Raw genomic sequence first — 20,785 nt, forward strand, 5'->3', positions numbered from 1 at the left:
TCCCTTTCTGTTTCTTTTTTTTTTTTTTTTTTTTTTTGAGACAGGGTTTTTCTGTGTAACAGCCCTGGCTGTCCTGGAACTCACTCTGTACACCAGGCTGGCCTCAAACTCATAGAGATCCCCCTGCCTCTGCCACTAGAGTGCTGAGATTGAGGGCGTGCGCTGCTGCTGTGGCCGCTGCGGCCACCAGCAGCAGCAATCCGTCTGAATCTTAATGTGAATGTCAGCACGCGACTCTGATTAAGGTGTGGCTCAGATTTGCTCTAGAGCAGGTCCCTTATTTTGGGGTGTGTGTTTCAAGATCCCCATGGACGCCTGATGGATCTACTAGCCAAGAGGCTGCAGCTAACAGGTGGGTAGCCTATACAACATGGATACGCTACACGCAGGGATCATCATGCCTGTTCTGAGTAGGTCAGAGCAGACAGGAAGAGCGGTCACTGTGCCCATCAGAATGGCATCCAGTCTTACTCCTGTGTGTCTCCATTTCCTTAGTAATATAATAGGAGCGTGGTGACTGATCTCGGTTGACGACTTGAAACGCCTGGGAAGAGGGAATGGCAATTGAGAAATTGTCCCCATCAGACTGACCTGTGAGCATGTCTGGCGGGGAGGGGTTCTTCGTTGCTAATTGACGTAGGAGAACCCGTCCACTGTGGGTGGTGCCATCCCTAGGCAGGTGGGTCTAGGCTGTATAAGAACGAGAGCTGAGCAAGCAAGAGGGGGAAAACCAGAAGGCCAATACTAAGCAGTCAGCATATGAGCTATTATTATTAATTATTATTGTTATGCCCCTAAGAGGTTTATGAGTGTTTAGGAACTTGCACTTCTGGACTTATGTGATTCAATAAACTTTTGATTATTAGATTAAGACCGGTTTAAAGCTGGGTGTGTAGCATACACCTATAATCCCAACACTCAGAAGGCTGAGGCAGGGGATCAAGAGTCCAGTGAGCATAGTGAGTTCTAGACCAGCCTAGGATATTTGGGGAGATCTTGTTAATACAGTAGGATAAACAGCAACAACTACCCAAAGAAGAATGTGTGACCCCTTCCCCCCCCATTTTCATTAAAATTAACACACGAGAGTGGACAGACTCATGCAGGAGAGCCCTCCCTGCATACTTCACGGGACCAGGCTGGCCCCAGCCTCCACTGCTTCTCCCCACACACTTGGCACAACTACCGCCACAAGACTTGGACACAGGTGATCTTGGAGGCTCCTCAGGCAGATCCCAGTGCCAGGCAAGCCTCAAGAAGGGATGGAGGGTGCTCACTACCACTGCTACACTATTTAGAGAGAGCCTGGCCCGGGCGTCTCTCCCATCCGGCCAGCAGACTTCCTGGAAAGACTGGAGGAGGCAGGGCTCCTCTGGTCTCTTTCCAGAGCCAAAGCTATGCCCTTTGATGTCAGTCATAGGTTTTGGACTTGGAGCTCTCGTGATTTGTTTCCGTATCCTCTTCTGAATGGATGCATTGCGGCAAAGGCTGACCTACCCAGCACCCTCAAAGGTTAGAAGTATGTCTGGGCCTGCTGCCGGGAGGCCTCAGTTCCACGGGAGGGGAGGGCACGGGGGCTGAAAGCAGAACAGCTGGGTCATAGCAGAGGGAGCAGGCTTGAATATAGCATGGTATCTTCCTGGACCTGTCAGTAGGTGTCTTCCTGGACCTGTCAGTAGGTGTCTTCCTGGGCCTGTGAGTCCTGGGGACATGCCACTGGGACCAAGGCCTTCCTTGATGACTTTCTATCTTTTCTCTGCTTCTCGTTTTCCTGTTTTGTTTTGTTTTGTTTTGTGTGACATCCTGTCCTCTTCCCCACTTTTATCCAACAAACCTTATTTAGTGTCTGTAATGTACGGGGTATTTGTTCCTAGGCCTTACAAGGGTCACTACCACTAAGGAACCCAAATACTTTGATGAGAGGTCGACATAAAATTCTCAACAATAGAAGCAATAAAAATAAATCAAACCTTGAGCTAAGTGAGACGCGAAAACTATGTGGAAGAACAGAAAAAGGCTCTCACCCAGCAGCTGGCAACTAGAGGAATTAATGGCTCACGGTTTGTGAGCGGGGACGCTGCAGCAAACAGCAGGCGTTCCCAAGATAGCAGGCAAACCGGAACCCTGCACAAAGGACTGTAGAACGCAAAGGTCAAAGGTTTGGCCAGTCATCGGGCAAAGGGCAGAGAAAAAATAAACCATGACATCCTGTCAGAAGGGGATTCACAGAGAAGGCAGACTCCTGGGAATAGCAAAGAGGCAAAAAGACGTAAGACATTATAGTTAAGAAGCCAAGTCCTCAATACAGCCTTGTCTGTAAAAACCCAGCACAGACAGAAACAGGGGAGTGAGTGTGTCGTGTGTGTGTGTGTGTGTGTGTGTGTGTGTGTGTGTGTGTGTGTATGGGCTTAGTCAGCAGGTGTTCTGACTGCAGAAGTCTTTTAATGCAAAGTGAACAGGTTGAAGTGATAAACACAGACGTGATGGTCAGCATCACTTTATTGGGTATCTGGTTCTCTCCCTCTCTATCTGATTGGACTTCGGTATTGTTCCCTTTTGGGCAGGATTGCCGCGAACTGCTAGCGATTAAATTCAAGACCTTGGTATGAGCTTTATCATCACAACCCAGTCCTCCAGCCTACTTGTGTTCCTTGTTGGTTTTTTTGTTTGGTTTGGTTTGGTTCGGCGTTTTGGTTTTTCAAGACAGGGTTTCTCTATGTAACAGCCCTGGCTCTCCTGGAACTCACTTTGTAGACCAGGCTGTCCTTGTGAACTCACAGAGATCCACCTGCCTCTGCCACCAGAGTGCTGGGATTAAAGGTGTGCACCACCAACTGGTAAAACTTGTTTATTTTTAAACTTCCTCTTTCTTTTTGAATTTACGTCTATGTAGTGTGTGCATGTGGTGACCACAAGCTAACGTCTTATGTTTTCATCTGTTACTCTCTACCATTTACTTTTGGATTTGTTTTATTTTATGTGTATGAGTATCTTGCCTGGGTAAATGTATGTGTACCGCATGTGTGTCTGGTGCCTGCGGAGGTTAGAAGAGGGGCATTGGATCCCTGGAACTGGAGTTATAGATAGTTGTGAGCCACCACGTGGGTGCTGGGAACCAAACCAAGGTCCCCTAAAAGGGCACAAGTGTTCTTAACTGCTAAACCATCTGTCTAGTCCCTTCCCCCCAATCCCTTTCTGAGACAGGGTTTCACTGTTGGTTCTGGTTGACTTGGAACTTACTGTGTTGACCAGGCTGCCTTCTAAGTTACAAGGATCCATTGTCTCTGCCTCAAGTGCTGGACTGAAAAGTGTATCTCCATACTCAGCTTCCACCGTAGTTTGTGAGACAGGGTCCCCTGAATACAGTTCACGTTGCTGTCTGGAATAGTTGACTAGTGGCCTCCAGGGATCCTCCCATCTCCACTTTCACAGCACCAGGACACAGGTCCACAGCATCACGCCTGGCTTTTCACACGGGTGCTGGGGATCAGAACTTAGGTCTGTGTGCTGTTTTGGCAGGTGCTTGACTAAGTTATTTCCTAAGTTCTTTAGAACGCTATCCATATGTGTTTATTTGCACACAGAAACAGGAGAGCCTGGCCTTCATCTCAACTTGCCCATTATAGGAGGAGAGTCCGATTCTGTTTTCTACTGCATGGAGTTCTTACACAGGGCCCTTCAGAAACAGTCAGACGACCCAGTGCTGATGGGCTAAAGACCCTTTGAGTTGTCTTTGTAGATGGGTTCTGTTGGGAAAGGGGACGGCCCGACTTCTCTGACAGTGACACAGACTGGGTGGGAACAGTCTCCACACTGCGCACCCACACTGCTCACCCACAGAGAAAACATGCTCACCTGTGGGACACTTGATAGTCACTGTCAGCTTGGCTGGGTTTAGGATCACCATGGAAACACACCTTCGGAAGGGTCTCAGGGCCGGTTTCCAGAAGGATTTAAACTGGAGTGAAGGCCTACTGTGAATGTGGGTGGTGAAATCCCCTGGGTTGGGTTTTCGAAGAGAGTGGAGCACTGGTGTTTGTCTCTCTCCCCTTCCTGACGGCAGGTGTGACGGGTCCCCTCCAGCTCCCAGCTCCTGCTGCTGGCTTTCCCGCCATCGTGAACTCTTAAACAGGGAGCCAAAGTAAACCCTTTGTTCCTTAGTTGCTTTGGTCAGATATTTTTTTCTCATAGCAACAGGAAAAATAACTAATACACACAGATCATAAAGTGTGTTTTAGAATACATATACATGTCTATGTGATTCCTGGACACAAGTAAATACTGGACGTAATGCGCAAAAAGCATCATCTGAACATTTTGTGATTCACTTTTTAAAAAATTGATAGAGTGAGAACCCAGGGATTCATGGTAGGGCAGGGCCCTACCTCAGCCATAGTCCAAGTCCTGCACATCTCTCCTGCTTTTTACATGTTCTGAACTAGCAGTGAGCTCGTATAAACTATTGAGTCCTAGAAGAATAGGCAATAACTGACGACAATAGGGGAGGTGTACTAAGGACACCATTCCTTCCTAGAAGCCTCTGAGGGCACTGTAGCTCATACACACAGTCAGTCTCAGGGCTGTGGTGTAGCTCAGAGTATTAGTTGTTCTGACTTGTAATCACCCACAATCACACTAGTGAGTGACCTTCTGGTCACCGAAGAGTTTTCTGCATGTCCTTTCTGGCTGCAGTAAGGGCGTGTGTAATCTTTCAGGATTCATCGCCTTTGTCCTCACTGGACTCGGCTCGAGCCCATGTTGGGAAATGTGCCCCGAAGGCCATGTGCTGTGCCTCTCTAGTGTGCGAGGGGCACCCCCGTTGAAACGCTGAGTGACTGGGAACTGGCAGGCCTTCTGCCAGGCTGAGATAACCGAGTGGGTTGCCAACTCGTTTCGGGTGTCGCTTGGCATGGACGCCAACACAAATGCTATGTCTACCGGCTCCTCCAGGCCAGTGGTTCTCGACCTGTGGGTCCTGACCTCGGGGGGGGGGGGGAGGTCGAATTACTCTTTCACAGGGGTCACCTAAGACCATCGGAAAACACAGATATTTGCATTGTGATCCATAACAGTAGCAAAATTACAGTTATGAAGTGGCAACAAAAATAATTTTATAGCTGGGGGTCAGCACAGCATGAGGAACTGTATTAAAGGGTTGCAGCTTTAGGAAGGTTGGGAACCACTGCTCCAGACTCATCTTTCCTTGAGGATTCAATGGAGGGGGGCAGAACAAATAAATAAGAAGGCGCAACTTCTGGGGCCCCTCTTTCTTGGGGGAAAGCGGTTCCATTCCACATGAATTAGAGACTGAGCCACGTTCCACCTGAGCCCAGTGCTGGCCCTGGTCACACTTCACTTTGACAGGTTATCCAGCAGGCACGCTGGGAGATGCTTTTGATCTACTGGGGAAGTAGCTCTTTGCAGACGAGACAGTGACAAGCTCCAGTGTCTGTGGCACCCTGGACAGACAGAACACCAGGCTGCATGGCCTGACAGCATATGTATGCAGCAGCCTATCCATGCGTCTGCATATCCACATTTTGACATTTCATAAACTCCAACTTGCAATTTTGCTTCGTTTGTGCACATAGCCCAAATCGACCAAGCATCAGACTTGAGACACACTTATTCGTTAGGAAAGAAACCAATCAATTAATCAAAACTGTTTTCCAAAGGCCCTGGCACTGCGTGGTTATAACACAGCACCACTGAAGTCAGGTGAGGTCTTTAAGGGTCAAAGGACGAGTGAAACTCTCAAACCCTAGTCTCCCAAGTTAAACCAGTAAACAGAAACGAGAGGCCCAGGTTGGGCTAATTCCCAGTTCGCTCCTCCAGCACTTATGAGAAACAACTGATGTCCCAGGAGTTCTGGGTTGGCAGCCATGCTTAAACACAACCCTTGGCTGGTTTTGATTTTTATCTTTTCACAAATTCCCTTCAGCTTTTGTTTGTTATTAATCCTAGATTGGATGTCAGTAAAACTTCAGGGATAATTTTGAACTCATGATGCTCATATGTCTGCCCCCTGTATACAAGTCCAAGGGTCGATGATGAACTCCAAATGTGTGTGGTTTTTCAACAGATTTTGACAATATTCACATTAAAATGACTGTTCTGGAATTAGCTCTTGTAGACCAGGCTGGTCTCGAACTCACAGAGATCCACCTGCCTCTGCCTGCCGAGTGCTGGGATTAAAGGCGTGCGCCACTACTGCCTGGCTGATTCTCCTTCTTTTATGTTCCTCCAAGTGATGCCCTCTGCCCTTTGAGGATACCTCAGAGTATCCTCATCTGCCAAAAGACCCTCTCCAGGTGCAGCCTCTTGACCAAACTTCCCAGTGTCCAGAACCACCGACGGAGCGAACATTGAGTTTTTATAAATTATGCATTTCCTGGTATTTGGTTGTAACAACCAAAAACTGATGAAGACAGACAGACAGACTGCACTCTAAATGTTTGTTGGCAACATGGAAATGCTGTTGAGTTCACAGTTCTAACCTCAGGAGAAAGGCCTGGGTATTAAATGAGGATTAGAGACAGAAAAGAAATCTAGGCAGAAGACACCATTATTACAAGCACTATTAACCATCAAAGCACACAGTGCCGTCCATGTGTAAGCCTTCCAATAGCCAAATGAAATTGATAACCACCATGAGTTTTATAAGATAGACTATGCATGTCATTCAGTAACCCATGTAGGATTGTGAAGTCTCCCTGAATCCCCACCCTTTAGTAAGTGTCATCCAGTATTACAGTTGGGTACCATATAGACATATATTTCACCGAAACGAAGATAGTATGAGATCATACACAGCCCTACACGGTATGCTATCTCACTTTTAATCTTTACTTTTTATTTATGTATCCATGACAAGGTCTTGCTATGCATCATAGGTTGGCTTGGCTCATAGGATCCTCCTGCCTCAGCCTCCAGAGTGCTGGAATTATGAGCATCTGCTACCACGCCTGGCACGTATTTCATTTCTAAAATAGACTGGCTGCAACTCACGAACATGATTTACAACCCACTCCTGAAAGCCGCAGATTGAGAGTGGCTGTCTAACGCCCTTCTCCTCCCACCACTGCGTCTAGGAGCTCACGGCAGGCTTGCAAAGGCGAGGGCGGCGTAACTGGCATCATAGACACCAGAGGGGAAACTGGGCTTCTGCTGGTTTTCAGTCTCCAGTATAACCTGGTGGGCACCGATTTCTCCTGCCAAATTATACCCGGAGGACCTGTCTGTGAAAGCCAGTTCTTAAACACCAAGTCATCTGTTGCTGTCACGGGTCTTTGTGGGGATTAAAGCTAATTGCTGCTGCCAGCTTTCCCCCCTCTGTTGTACAGGAAGGGAGGCAGATGCACATAACTTGAGAGAGTTGTGAAGTTATTTGTGCTAAAATTGCCATAGTGCTGCATGGCAGGCTGTAGGACCTGGGCACACAGCCCGGAGCAGCTCGTACTCTCTTGAACCTAATTCCTGCAGACGGCAACGACAGTAGAATTATTACCTCTGAAGCAGAAGTTACGGACTACGACGGCAACATCTTGTTCAGCAGGAAATGGTTCTGCTGATGGGGCTTGGGGAATCAATCCCAACACACATCGTTCCCCCTTTTTCTTCCACTTCAGGGAAAGAGGCAGCATGCTCCTTGTCACCAAAGGACTCATTCTGCGTGGCCCACCTGCCACCCTGTCACCCCCACGGTCTCTGGGGGTTAATGCTGGCTGTCGGCTTGGCTGGATGGACAGGCTCCCAGGAAACTGATAAATTTCACTGCTGGGTGTGTCCGCGAGCGAGCGAGTTGAGGGGAGAGGACCCAAGCTTCGCTCGGGCCCGCATGGAAAAAAAGCAGGGGGAGGAGCCACGCATGTTTTGCGTTATCAGTTCTTCTTGAGGGGATGCACGTGCAGTTTTGCTCCATCTATGCATCATGGACCTCAAACTCCATAAGCTTCAAACGTTGAACACAGACACATACTAAGGTGTGGAGACACGGGACTCCCAGGCCTTCCATCTGAGGATGCTCCTGATGGTTCTGAGACTTCCAGCTCCCACTGCTCTGTTCAAAAACTGACTGGGGTGGAGTGGGGTGCTCTGGCTTGATAACCCGGCCCAGTAACATTCAAGATGATCAAACTGCATATTGCTACCTCAGAAAATGTTCAAAATTAAGAGTTCAGGGCTGGAGAGATAGCTGAGCAGTTAAGAGCACCCGCTGCTGTTTTAGAGGACTCAGTTTCAATCCCCAGCACCCACATGGCGGCCAACAACCATTTACAACTCTGACTTCATCTTCTGGCATTCTCTGAAATGCCACACACATACAATGTACAGATACAAGTTCAGGCAAAGTGTGTGTGTTTGTGTGCATGTGCCTGTGTGCGTGCATGCGTGTGTGTGTGTGTGTGTGCCTGAGCCTGTGTGTTGTTCTCCACTTGCGGTGCTAGGGATGGAAGCCAGGGTCTGGCGCACACAGGTAATCAAGCACTCTTCCACTGAGCCCTGTCCCCAGCCCTAAAAGGGGACTTGTTAAAGCTGAGTCTTTCTCTACTCTGAGAGGAAATCATTGTCCACCTTCTCAGTTCCAAGCGAGTTAACCGCCACACTGAAGAAATCCTAAGCTTGAACTGAGGAAGCAGGTTCTTCTAGATCCATGCCACTGGGGCCAATAAATGTCATGACTAATAAAGAGGGGTAGGAAGAGAGCAGAAAGTGGCCAAGCACATCAGGCTGGGTCAACAGGTCAACCTTCGTGAATAAGAAAGAGGCAGTGGACTGTCAACTCCCTCTCCCTGGCAGCTTCAGTGGCCCAGGCTCCAGGGAGAAATCACCCACAGTCTCCATCAACAATTCTGGTATGAACATACATGCAATCACTAGGTCATGTGTCATCCTAAGCCAAGAGTTCAACGTCAACTTGGTTGTGGGTTTTGTGCCTTTCTTAATTGAATCCTACTGGTTTTAAGACTGGAAGCGAACCACAGAGCGCTAACCATGCTGGGAAAACAGAATGAAAATTCAACTAAGATTCTTAGTTTGTCCCATGAGCACCACAGATCAAGGAAGAGCCGTCGGCCTCACTGGCTGTTTCCAAGAAGGCAAACTGCACCGGGACACAGAGTCCATATGTTCCGTGTTTACAGCCTCGGGCACCAAACTTTCTTTATGAAAACCTCCATATGACTTCAATTTTAAGTTAACTGTTTCTGTTTTAAGGTGAATAATTAAACGTTTTGGTGGAAAGTGGCTATTTTGAGGCAGTGCTCATGTAGCCCAGGATAGCCCCAAACTCACTATGGCCCTGACCTCCAATTCCTTCCCCTCCATCTCTCTACTGAGATTTTTCTCTCCTGTATCACCTGGGTACTTGACTCTGGGCAGCTTGAGCATAAGGACCATGGCTCTGCCAGGCCTCGCCCTTCTCACCTATTTCCTCTGCCTTGTTAAAAAACCATAAGATTACATTCTTAAAGCTAGCCACCAAGACCAGTTTCCTTCTTTGGCTACTTCCTCCTCCTGAGGTTGACTACCAAAGTTTAGCAATCAACCCCCACCCCCCTTTGATTCACCTAATTAACATGCCCAATTAAAATTAAACACCTCATTTAAACACGGGGTTTTCCCTTTTCCTTTATAAAACCACCATTTGCCAGTGTTCCACGTCTGTCTCCCTCCTATCCACAGGCAGTCCTTTGTCCCTCTGAGATGGAACAAACACCCCTTCTCCCTCATCTCCTATCTCCTTTACCAATGCACCCTACTCCATTCTAACACAGATCCCCCTCTTGCTCCTCTTAAAAGTTACACCTGCAAGGTCATTTGCTGCTGTTTCTCTGACCGAGTTAAGCAGCCCCTTTAACTTTCCTCCCCACTTAATGAAGGAGCTCTCTGTGAAAACAGGTGTTTGGGTGTGGTTTGTACCCATTCCAGGATCCAGGAGGAAGCCCCCACTGCTCCACAATCTCCTTCAGTATTTATTCTGAAAATTTCACACCCTGGCCAAAGACTGTGAATGAACCAAGAAGGGCCAGTTCTGAAGTTGTGGCTTTGAACTCTAACTAAGTCAGCAGGCATAGTGTGTGACGTCACAGGCGGAGCCTTGGGTGGTCTTAAGGGTAGAGGCAGAAGGTCTGGGGTCTTTTGTTCCTCCCTGGCCCTCCTGAGCAGCCATCAACGGGCACTAGCAGAATGTCTGCACAAGGATGGTGGAAGCCTGACTGGTTCTTCAGAGAGGACTTAATGTCACCGGGATGAATGCATTTATTCTGGAGACTTGAGAAAGAGCAAGCGGCTCAGGGGACATCTAGGAAAAGCGCGTTCCTCAGTTCTTTCTCGAGTGAGGTTTAGCATGGAACATCCTGTTTGAGATAAGCCTCAAGCACGCCAAGAATATTTTGTTCCGCACTGGAAATGCAAACCAGCTCCTATGCAGATGGAATTCTCAATTCTACAACCCCATAAATCTGTCTTTCCCCCCCATAACAGAAACTGCTCTACTGAAAGCAGATTCTTAAAAATTTCCTCTTCTGGTTGTTAAAAAGTTCTTTAGGAAGTAACAAGATGTGGGGGCTCGGGTGGAGCTCGTACTAGCACGGCAAGAGGCTGGGTTCAACGCCAGGAGGAAGAAAGGAGGAGCAAAAGGAAGGAAGAAGAGTCAGGTGTGTGGCTCCTGCTTTTAAACCCAGCACGCAGGAGAGGAGGCAGGTGGATCTCTGAGAGTTCAAAGCCAACCTGAGCCGTATAGAGAGGTTCAGGCCAGCCAGGGCTACGAGGTGAGACCCTGTCTCAGAAAGGAAGGAAGGAGACAGTACCCGGAACTGTCCTAAAGCTATTCAGCACAGGCAGGCAATAGGAATAAGCTGGGCGGTGGTGGCGCACGCCTTTAATCCCAGCACTCGGGAGGCAGAGGCAGGCGGATCTCTGTGAGTTCGAGACCAGCCTGGTCTACAAGAGCTAGTTCCAGGACAGGCTCCAAAACCACAGAGAAACTCTGTCTCAAAAAACCAAAAAAAAAAAAAAAAAAAAAAAAACAAGGAATTTGTATGAATCTAACCTGTAATCAATGTTCATTAAAAATTGAGAATCTTCATTTAAGTTAAACACTTTATGTGAGTTACAAAAGAAATATTTATAATGGGAATAACTGAGAAACCTGATATTTTAGCATTTAATGAATGTATTCACAACAAATGAGACAGGGCTGGGCATGCAGTTGGTAGAGTTTTCTTTTGTGTAGGGTTGAGCCCTGAGCAACACCTCCCAGATCTTTCTAGGTTGTTCTGGTGTCTGGTTGGGCAGCTCAGAGTGGGTTTTAGCCTTCAGGCAGGGATTGCTTTGTACTCCAGGCTTCCGGACTCAGAACTGGAGGGGGCAGAGGGCAGGAGTTGAAGGAAACTCCGAGGGTAATTGCTACTTTATAGCAGAGAATAAGGGGAAACAGAAGAGGATCACATCGGCCTCCACTCATGCCTGCCTTGGGCAAACGGCTCCCTGCCACCTCACGGCACCCGGAGTGGGTGCCAGGTGCAGGAGCAGAGTGAAAGGGACCCTTTATCAGCTCAGCTCATTTATGCTGCAGAGTGTGTGCCACGCAGATGGCGAACGCATTGTTCTCATGAAAGGGAAACAGCTTGGCAAGGAAGAATTTTAATGGCGGGGATCTGGAGACCATACTCCGCAAACCTGATTTCATTCAAGTTGGTTTTGATCACTACCGAGTTCATTGTTGGCAAAGAGTCAGATGTTTGCCATTTGTTCTCTGCAGCAACCACAACGTCGATATCCCTGTCACTCTTGACAGTGCGGGTTAAACTGTGTGAACGTCTAGCCTGCCGTGATTGGTCTTTCTCACTGGTGCTGACTTCATCCTGTACCCGAAACTGTCCTAAATCTATTCAGCACAGCTTATCTCCACTGTTACAGGTCTCCCGAGAGCACTGGGGCGGAGGACCTCAGGTCTAGAGAGCCAGGGGTACTAACTCTAAGGCAAAGATATGAATGAGCACACGCAGGTGAAGGGATGGCTCAAACTTGCAAGGAGTAGGAGAGGAGGGCATCAGAGGGAACAGCTAAGATTCTCATGGGTGTTTATGGGTAGCAAGCAGCCAACCCTGCAGCTTTCATCCCCTGTGAGTGATCTTTGGTCTACCCTGTTTGGGAGGCTGTTCCTCAGCCACGTAAAACATTGGTTCAAGGAGTACCCAAAGCAGGCAATGACACCGCACACACGGTTTGATTCTACAGCTTCTTTCTTTGACTCGTCTGGTTATTATTTTGCTTTCCTGAAACAGAATTCAATGCACCAGGTAAAAGGAAGCACCCTGGACATACGCTGCACACCGAAACGGGTCAGTGCCTAAGATCTAGAGGGAAATAATTCACACGGTAACACCAAGGAGATCACCACGTGTAAGGCTCTGCTGCAGCCACGGCGAGCTGTCTTGCCAGTCTCTACCGTAAGAAAGAGAGGAATTAGGCCTGACTGCAGGCTCTTTTTCTGTTGAGCGTCCTGTAAGCTCTTGCTGCCCCCTCACTTCGCCCAGGCTCCCAGTTCGCCACTTTAATTCCCAGCAGAACCGTAACTGAGGCAGACTGTCTGGCTGAGAAGATAGAGCCGCATTCCCTATTATGCTCAGTGGCCAAGGGCACACAGGGAAGCTAACAAGATGCAAATCCTGTTCCATGTGGCCAAAACCTTTTTCATTCCTAAGCAAAGGCCCAGAAAACTTATTCAGTTTGTTGGCATCATGATACAGCTTCAGACCATTGTAGAATGTGAGACACTAATTTAAATAAATTGCACGTAGCCAAAGAGAACGAGCCGGTTTCATCTTTGTTTAGTCTGAGAGGCTATTTTCGTGATTACAGGGGCCTGATATCATCTTCTCAATTATTGCAAAGCTCAGGAGTGCCTATCATTTACCTCCAGCAACACTCCTATTATGGGTCATTCTGCAGCCACCCACCCCCGACACACAACCACTGCAAAGCTAGCTACGATCTGAGGAAGGAACCCCTGGGAGCAAGGCCGGACCTCGTAAAAACAAATGCCAGAATGCCCCGGGTTATGTTTAAAGATCCAAGAAAATGCCTGTACCACACCAAAGGAAGCATATCTCATTGCCAGGGGCCTCTAGGTCTCCCAAGTAGTGTTTACATCTGAGCCTCCAAAAACCTCTCCAAGTTCCAGGAAGACTTCATTCACTATTTTGCTTTTCTGAGACAGGGTCTCACCATGTAGCTCTCAGCTGGCCTCAAAATTCTAGTGCTTCTGCTTCGACCTGCTAAGTACAGGGTGATGGGCTAGGTGGGATTACCGCGTGATGTGGTAGAATCTCCTCCCACAAACCTCTAGTTTAGAGGGATGTTTGTAAAGACACGGGATACTCTAAGGGAAGGTCAGATATAATATCCTGCAAGGAAACCCCTTCAACTCAAGGAGTAACAACTCAGGTTTCAGGAAGTCACTGAAACTGGCCAAATATGTTAGGCCCTTCCCTCCCTAGGCTTACATAAGCAGTAAGGACAGCCGAGAGACACTCTCAGACCAGCTGAGTCACCCGAAAGAGACAGTGACCAGCTGACCTGCCTAGAAGTCTCTCAGACACACCGAATTCTTTACAAAAAGCTCAGATCCGCACTATCTGGGAGAAACAGAGACCAACCAAGCTGCCTAAAGGAAGAAAGAACTAGCCAAGCCACCTGGAAGAAGCAGAAATCAGCCCAGCTATTTAGAAGAGGCCCAGACCACCTGTGCCTCAAAGAGACCCTCTCGGACCTCTTGAACTACCTGTAAGCTGTGTGGTATAGTCCAGGTTTCCCACTTTGGTGAGTTGTCTCCGTGCTGGGGGTGGAGCTGGGGGCTGCGCATGCAGCTGAGTGAGAGTCATCTCTGCTCCTGTAAGTAGCCCCCATAAAGCTCATTAGTTTACCAAAGTGGACTTTGGTGGTATCCTTCACTTTGATCTGTAGCGGATTCCCTATCCGGGGTGATTGCTCATGTCTGCACAGGAACAGTATCACACAGCACAGAGGTGTACCGCCATTCTCAACTGGGAGGAAGGCTTTGGAAAAGATTCATGAATGGGTAGAAGAAGGAAGCTCCCCTAGTGGCTTCTCAAAAGGCACCATCCATGCTTGAAAACGCCTTCAAGGCTGAGGCTCTCCTTTATAAACAGCTACACCTGTATAACCATGGTCATACTTCCAGGTCATACAGCAGGGCCTTGAAGTGCGATATTTTCTCTAGTGTCTCAGGTGGATTCATGTGCTGCAGTTAAGCAGAAAAAGCTGGCAGAAGCAGCTTCATTTACACAGGCCTAATCCGCCACAGGCTGATAGCAATGCTGATAGGTACACAGTTTGATCCAAGGACACACGAAAGATATATTTTTTTTCTCATGGTTCTAGGAATAAAATCCAGGGCTTTGTGCATGCCAGGAGGCAACTATACCCTCTCCATCTGCAGACCCGAGAACATTCTAATCTCCCAGGGACTGCCATTCCGCACAAATAAATTTCATGTAGGCATACAGTTAGGCAAAATGGAAAGAGTAGAAACTCTGGAAGGAGGCTATCCCTGTCCTGTCATTAAGTTGAGAGTCAAGGACGGGATGTATGAGAAAAGTCATGATTTAATGTAGGAAGTCGCCAGTGTAAAGAAAATCTAATATGTGCCAAAATAAACACTAAGTCTGTGCTTTAACTTCTACCAAACCCCACAAATGACATAGAAGCCAAGCAGGAAGTAAACACTGGCTTTGTGTCACCGTATTTATCCCTCCCTAATTTTCTATTTATCTCAAAAGTGGCAGTTGTCGGGGTTTTTTGACCCTAAGATCAAATACTCTCCATGTGATGAGACTTAATATCTCTCTTTCCAAATAAAATAATGCATCGAACTTTCAGATAACTTGTGGGTTTTTTTTTTTCTTAAAAGACTTGTTAACTAGTCATTTAGTTTTAAAGTCTAATATGTAAGGATAGAAATAGAGGAATCCTTTGGCACCTGAAGGGGTTGGCTCAAGGGTATTCTCACCTCTGCGGACACTAACCTCTGCAAATAAGTCCCTTCTATAAACCACACATAACCTATGCCTAGCTCCTGTCTATTTTAAGTCTTCTCAGATCGCTTGTAGTACCTGTGTAGTTGACAATTACTATTCTGCTGCATTGTTTAGGGAGTAATGGTCAGACAAAAAGGGAGCTTCTTGTTCAGTAAGGACTCACTACTATGGCAGACCTCACTGAATAATGGATGTCGAATACAAGGTAACAGCTGCAGCTGAATCTTAGCTTTGGGTGAGGACAGTCTCTTAAGGCACCAGTCTTTGCCTCAGGGCTTTATGATAACTCGCCCAGACAGACCGGTCAAGCAGATTTTTCTCAAGGACATCACTGCTGTCCCAGCCTTCCTTGTGAGCAGTTGCATAGAAAGGTGTATCTGAAGAACCTGCCAGAATAAACTTTCTGTGTGTAAAAAGAGCAAGGTAACACTGCCTTTTACATGTTTGTTATCCAAGATAGATATGGGATAAAGTAAGCAACCTTATTTTCAGGGAAAGAGGATATTATAATATCTTCTGAGGAGTCCAGGGTTCTGGGGGATTTCATTTCCAAAGCTCCCTTGGAAGTTGCTAATATTACCCAGTTGGGTTATCTCCACTGAATGGGCCATGTTTTCATGGTGAAGAATTTGGAGAGGAGTAAATTACTGTAGCCTGAAGAGCACACACACACACACACACACACACACACACACAAACAGACCTGCACGGTAACTATCAGCCTCTTCCTGAAGGGTCAGTGGGTGGAATTCAACTCATAGGCAGTCCAAAGAAACGGTCAGAGCATGAGACAGTGATGACTATACTTTCTAACCCGTTTATATTTAGTGTCCTGTGAGAAATTCCTTCTGCTTGTACTTCGGTATGAAATAGAAACTACAGTCTCACCAAATAGCAATCCATACAAGCCCACAGTAACATGATGATACAGGACTAATTAAAGATAGGGATGCCACATTTTTGACAGATACAGTACTATTTATTATATAGAGTTTTCTAGGTAAATCAGATCTAGATTTGGAGAGATGTTCTCAGATAAGGAACATCTTCACCTAAACAGATGTTGGTGACGGCATCACACACGCCACAATCCAAAATGAGGTCATGGCAACCGAGCGAAATGAAATTCTACAGATGAGGGAGGGGAGAAAACGGAGGCTGCTAGGCAAAGGAAATGCTGATAACGAAGCCAGTGAGCTATGGTGTGAAGCTTCTGTACTCGATCCTGGGTGCAGAAAGCCCTGCTGAACTCACCAAAGTCCATATCAACCAAGGCAGGAGGGAGGCAGAGTCGTTCTTCCTATAACTGATCTTTAATCATTATATGAGCCTGTGTTTGAACAGGATGGAAACGCAATGTGTGTCATAAAGAGCCTGTAAAATATCTTATGTCTTTGGCCAAGGATGTGATGGGCCAAGCACTTAAGACTCATTCCTGCTCTCTTGTTCTTGGAGTTGAAGGGCAGGTGCTGGCTCTGCCGAAAGGAAATCAACTGGAAATCCAGCATGATAACTCCCTCCCCGATAAAGGAATCTGGAAATACCAGTTGTGCTGAACGAGTTTATAACTATATTCTAAGAATACAGATGTGAAGGTTAAGCTCTTTCTTAGAAGGGATAAAAAAGGCTCCAAGTTTTTGGGGGGGAGGCATAGAGGAGCATGCTGTCACAAGAACAACCTCTCATGAACCTTCCAGGGTCTACCCTCATCTTTAGACTCCTAGAACTCCAAATGCCCTGAAATGTACTGTTTAAGACGCATTTGAGAGCTGGAACAGTAGCTCATTAGTTCAGTTGGGGCCCCTGAAAATAAACAAATACATCCCCCAAACCAAAAAGCGTTTGAACCTAATGCTGTCTGTGCCCTAAACAGAGGAAAGGGGTGCAGAAATGAGTCGGTTGCTCCCTAGAATAGACCGGATTACAGGTAGGAAAGGATCTGGGGTTCACGGAATGCTTTAAAAAGCTTTGGCAGGAATTTCTTTGGACAAGCTTCCTCCCCGCCCCCCTCCCTTCTCCTCTTGACAGCAGCATGCAGTTTTCAACATGCATCTATCAAAAAGCCTCAAAAGGCAACATCTCCCTCCTTTAATAAACTGGAGTGTAGCATGAGCTGGACCAGAGGGTAACTGTGGAAACTAATCCTAAGGACAGAGTAGTCCTTCTAAAAGAAAGAACATTATTATTATTATTATTATTATTATTATTATTATTATTATTATTATTATTTTGGAAAGGAAAATAAATAGAAACAGAGAAAAAAATTTAAAAAAGGAGGAAGCCTGTCCCTTCCAAGCTTTTTAAGGTTGCAGACAGAACAGCTTTCTTCTCCAGAGCCAAATGACTTTGCAAGCGTTCCTTGCAAGTTAGAGTCGTCAGGGGTCCGCGGGATCCGGGGAACAGTGCTGACGGGCTGCCAGCCCTGCAAAGCCGCAGCCCTAGCTGGGTGCCCGCGCCCCGCACGCCGCCAAGGACACTTACCGTGACCCTCGCGGCTGCTGCTCGCACCTGGACCTCAGGCGGCCGCACTCCCTGGCGCCGGCGTGCCCGCCCCACGCCGTCTCAAGGTCACACCGCTCCGGGACGCCGTCTACGCCGCGGGCTCAGCTCAGAGAACGGAGGCGAGGAGCAGAGCTGGCCTCCCCGGCCGCGCCGGGGCCTTCCCTCCGTGTCGTCGGTGCCAGGCTGCTCCCCTCTGGGTCACTTCCATTCTGTACTCAGTCCCAGAGCTGCGAGACGTCTGTTTTCCATAAGCCTCGCGCAGAGGCAAATCCTGGATTAGATGCCAGAGCCCACGCCACAGCTGATCCGCACACAAAGAGCCGGGGACAAACACGCAAGTTGGTGCCCCGTTCCAGAACCACTCGGATGACTAAGGCGGCCGCAGCCGGGATGCACCAATCCGCGGCCGGCTGGGTTTTCAGGTCTACTGCGGAAAACTCATCCCCCCCCCCCTCCGCCCACCCCACTAAAGCACGCTCTGTCCCCGCAGGGGAAGTGACTTCAGCTGCACCCGGCTGAGCGAATTCAAGGCAGCCTGCTTCCACCACCGGGCCTTCGGTATTGAAAGCAAACCCTGCTGAACGTGAGGAAGGGGACAACGCTTTAATTCCACTACATGAATCAAATATGATACAGTCAGCGCTGAAAACGACGAGGAAGTGCTGTCTCTGAGGGCGGGCTTTTCACTTTCTGCAGCAGCTCAGGCAAAATAGCTGCCTTCTCCTTGCTTCCCCTCCTCACTTAGGAAGCACGGAGTGGCTACTCTCAAGGGCTGTACAGTTTAGTGAGGGGTAGGCTAAGGAGACTTGGCATTTCCCAATCCTACAAAATTACTGTCAAAGAAATGCAGGGCGGGCTTGGAGGGATTTTCAATCGCTAAGGAATCCGAAAACCTAGCCATCTCCTCCCCACCAAGCGTTTGCGTTTTGGAGCTTAGGCAGATTCTGGAACAAAGAAGCTGGGAATTGATCCTGAATGTAGTTGTTTGGGGAGAACGGGAGCAGTGGGGACAGATGCCCTATGGTGGATGACGGGGGAGTTAGGTCCCTGTTCTTGTTTGCAAACCGGGGCCTTGATTTTGGCCGGAAGCTAAGGGACCCCTCTGGCAGATTTCAAGCTGGCAGGTGATGCACTAAAATTTCCACCGCAGAAAGATAATTTCACAAGAGGGTCCACCTAGGAAGGGAGTGGAGGTGAATTGGAAACCGGGCAAAGACTCCAAAGAGAGCGAGAAAAACTGGGAGTTGATGCTCAGGATAGGAAGGGAGTATGTTGGGGGCTGTGGACCCCCTGGACTCAGAATTTCTTGTAAACAACTTGTTTCCTCCTGCTCTGAGCGGGTACAGCTGCTCTGAGCAAGAGACCCTGACGGCAGGGGCGTGGTTTCTGGTGAGGCCTGCGAAGGAAAGATCCAGGGAGCAGGGGCGTGGCCAGAGCCCTATATAAACTGCCCCTGAGCCCAATGAAGTTGGCACTTTTGCATCAAGGATGTCCGTGTCTCTGTCTGTCTGTGTCTCTGTATATTTTTAAATCTCCAGCCTGGTTCCCGGCTCGCGTACCGCAGAGTGTAGAACAGGCATTGTGTTTTACAGGAGTAGGGACCAGAACGGAGTTACAGACTGTCACTTGAGCAGCAGGGTAGATGGAAGGAAATGAAAAAAGAAAGAGGACCCAGAGAAGCCATGGGTGGGTTCACAGAATGATGTCCCAGAAGTTGAGCGTGGTTACTAGTGAAAACCGACCACACAGATTTCCAAGGTATTTGGGGACCTGGCTAAGCAAGACAGGTTAGGCAGGTGTGTGGTTAGAAGTTGAAGGTAAATACAGACAAGGGGAAAATGCACCATATTGGTTTGTTTTGGCTGCCAAAACCAAGTACCAGGAACTGAGGGGGTTAAACAACAGAAATGTGTTGTCTGACAGACCTGGAGCCTGCTGGCCTGTGGTCAACACACAGGGAGGGGTTTATTCCTGAAAACGCCAGGAAGGGGCTGCTGGAGCCTCTTGCAGGCTTCTTATGGCTCCTTGGCTTGTACCATGATGTGCTAATCCTCCCCTGGCTCTCCTCCAGTGGGTGTCTGTGACCAGATGTACCCCTTTATTGTAGGACATGGGTCAAATCAGGTTAGGGGCTAACCTTACTCCAGAATTATTGCACTTAACTACTTATGTTTGTCCTCACGTGTCCTCGCTTTCTGTCATGACGTCAAAATGCCTAAAACCATCAACTTATACTAAGGATACGTTACATTGGCTGTTTCACCAGGGTCAGCTCAGGGAAGCTCCTGGGTGAGACGTGTTGACCGAGCACATGACAAAGGGTGCCCATTTAACCATGGTGGCCCAGAAACTAGGAGACACACACAGACAGGGCTTCCAAAGTCCTCTTCAAGGGCTCTCCCAGATGACTTCTTTCTACTAGGCCCAACTCTGGAAGGTTCCCATGCACTTGGAAATAGCACCATGGGATGAGGTAGGGTTGGGGTTGGGGGACAAACCATCAACCCATAGACCTTTTGGGACATCTAAGATCTAACGATAGCATTTTGTTTCTGTCTTGTACTTGGAAATTACCTTCTTTCCATAAAATATCACATGGTGCAGTATGGGGGTGGGGGTTAAGACTTCTGCGTAGGAATCTGGAGGAAAGAGTTTAACTCATAGATTCACCCACCGTGAGCAGGGTGAGAGGATCAAGGGGAGGAAATCCACAGCAGGGGAGGTGTGGGCAGAAAGGGTGAGAAAGAGGACCAGAAAACAAAGAGGATTTTATTACATTCCAGTCACACACACACACACACACACACACACACACACACACACCGCTTGTCTCATCACATCTTCATTTTAACACCACCTGGGGACTTTTATTATTCTTTTTCCTTAAGTGTATCTATTCTATATGAATTCATCACACACCAGGTATTTCCTGGGTACAGGCTCAAAGTGCCAATGGCTGCCATGAACACACACATCAATACAGGTATGACAACCTTCCAGTTCCTGACGGCAGGCCCTAATGGTCAACACCTGCCCCTTTCCTTCTAGACTCCTCCCTCCTCGTGCCTCCCTTCTGCCACAGTGCCACAGTCCCTGGGCCCTTGCCGTGAGACCGCTGCCATGTGTAAACTTTGGATCATCTTCAGTGCTATCCACAAAGTTTAGAACGAGCACAGCAAACACACAGGAGATGGGATTTAGCGCTGGCCTTTGCTCCT

The 20,785-nt window shown here is 48.0% G+C and overlaps 1 protein-coding gene across 6 annotated transcripts in view; it reads right to left on the reverse strand.

Moving 5' to 3' along the window:
- The window catches only part of Trim2 (tripartite motif containing 2), a 112,290-nt gene that overhangs the window by 60,669 nt on the left and 30,836 nt on the right, over positions 1-20,785 (reverse strand). The window contains exons 1-2 of one of the 6 annotated variants that reach the window (XM_050158783.1): positions 17,547-17,965; positions 13,790-13,897 (exon numbers count right to left, since the gene is read on the reverse strand). The exons of 4 other annotated variants lie outside the window; for them this stretch is intronic. In XM_050158783.1, coding sequence (XP_050014740.1) covers positions 13,790-13,870 — 81 coding nt within the window. In that variant the 5' untranslated portion in view covers positions 13,871-13,897; positions 17,547-17,965. Of the gene's footprint in view, positions 1-13,789; positions 13,898-17,546; positions 17,966-20,785 lie in introns of those variants that run through there. One more of the 6 variants, XM_050158789.1, reaches the window with a different exon arrangement.

The sequence above is a fragment of the Alexandromys fortis genome, unplaced genomic scaffold (assembly GCF_014885135.2).
Source record: "Alexandromys fortis isolate MF-2015 unplaced genomic scaffold, M_Fortis_MF-2015_v1.1 scaffold_102, whole genome shotgun sequence".
Taxonomy (NCBI): domain Eukaryota; kingdom Metazoa; phylum Chordata; class Mammalia; order Rodentia; family Cricetidae; genus Alexandromys; species Alexandromys fortis.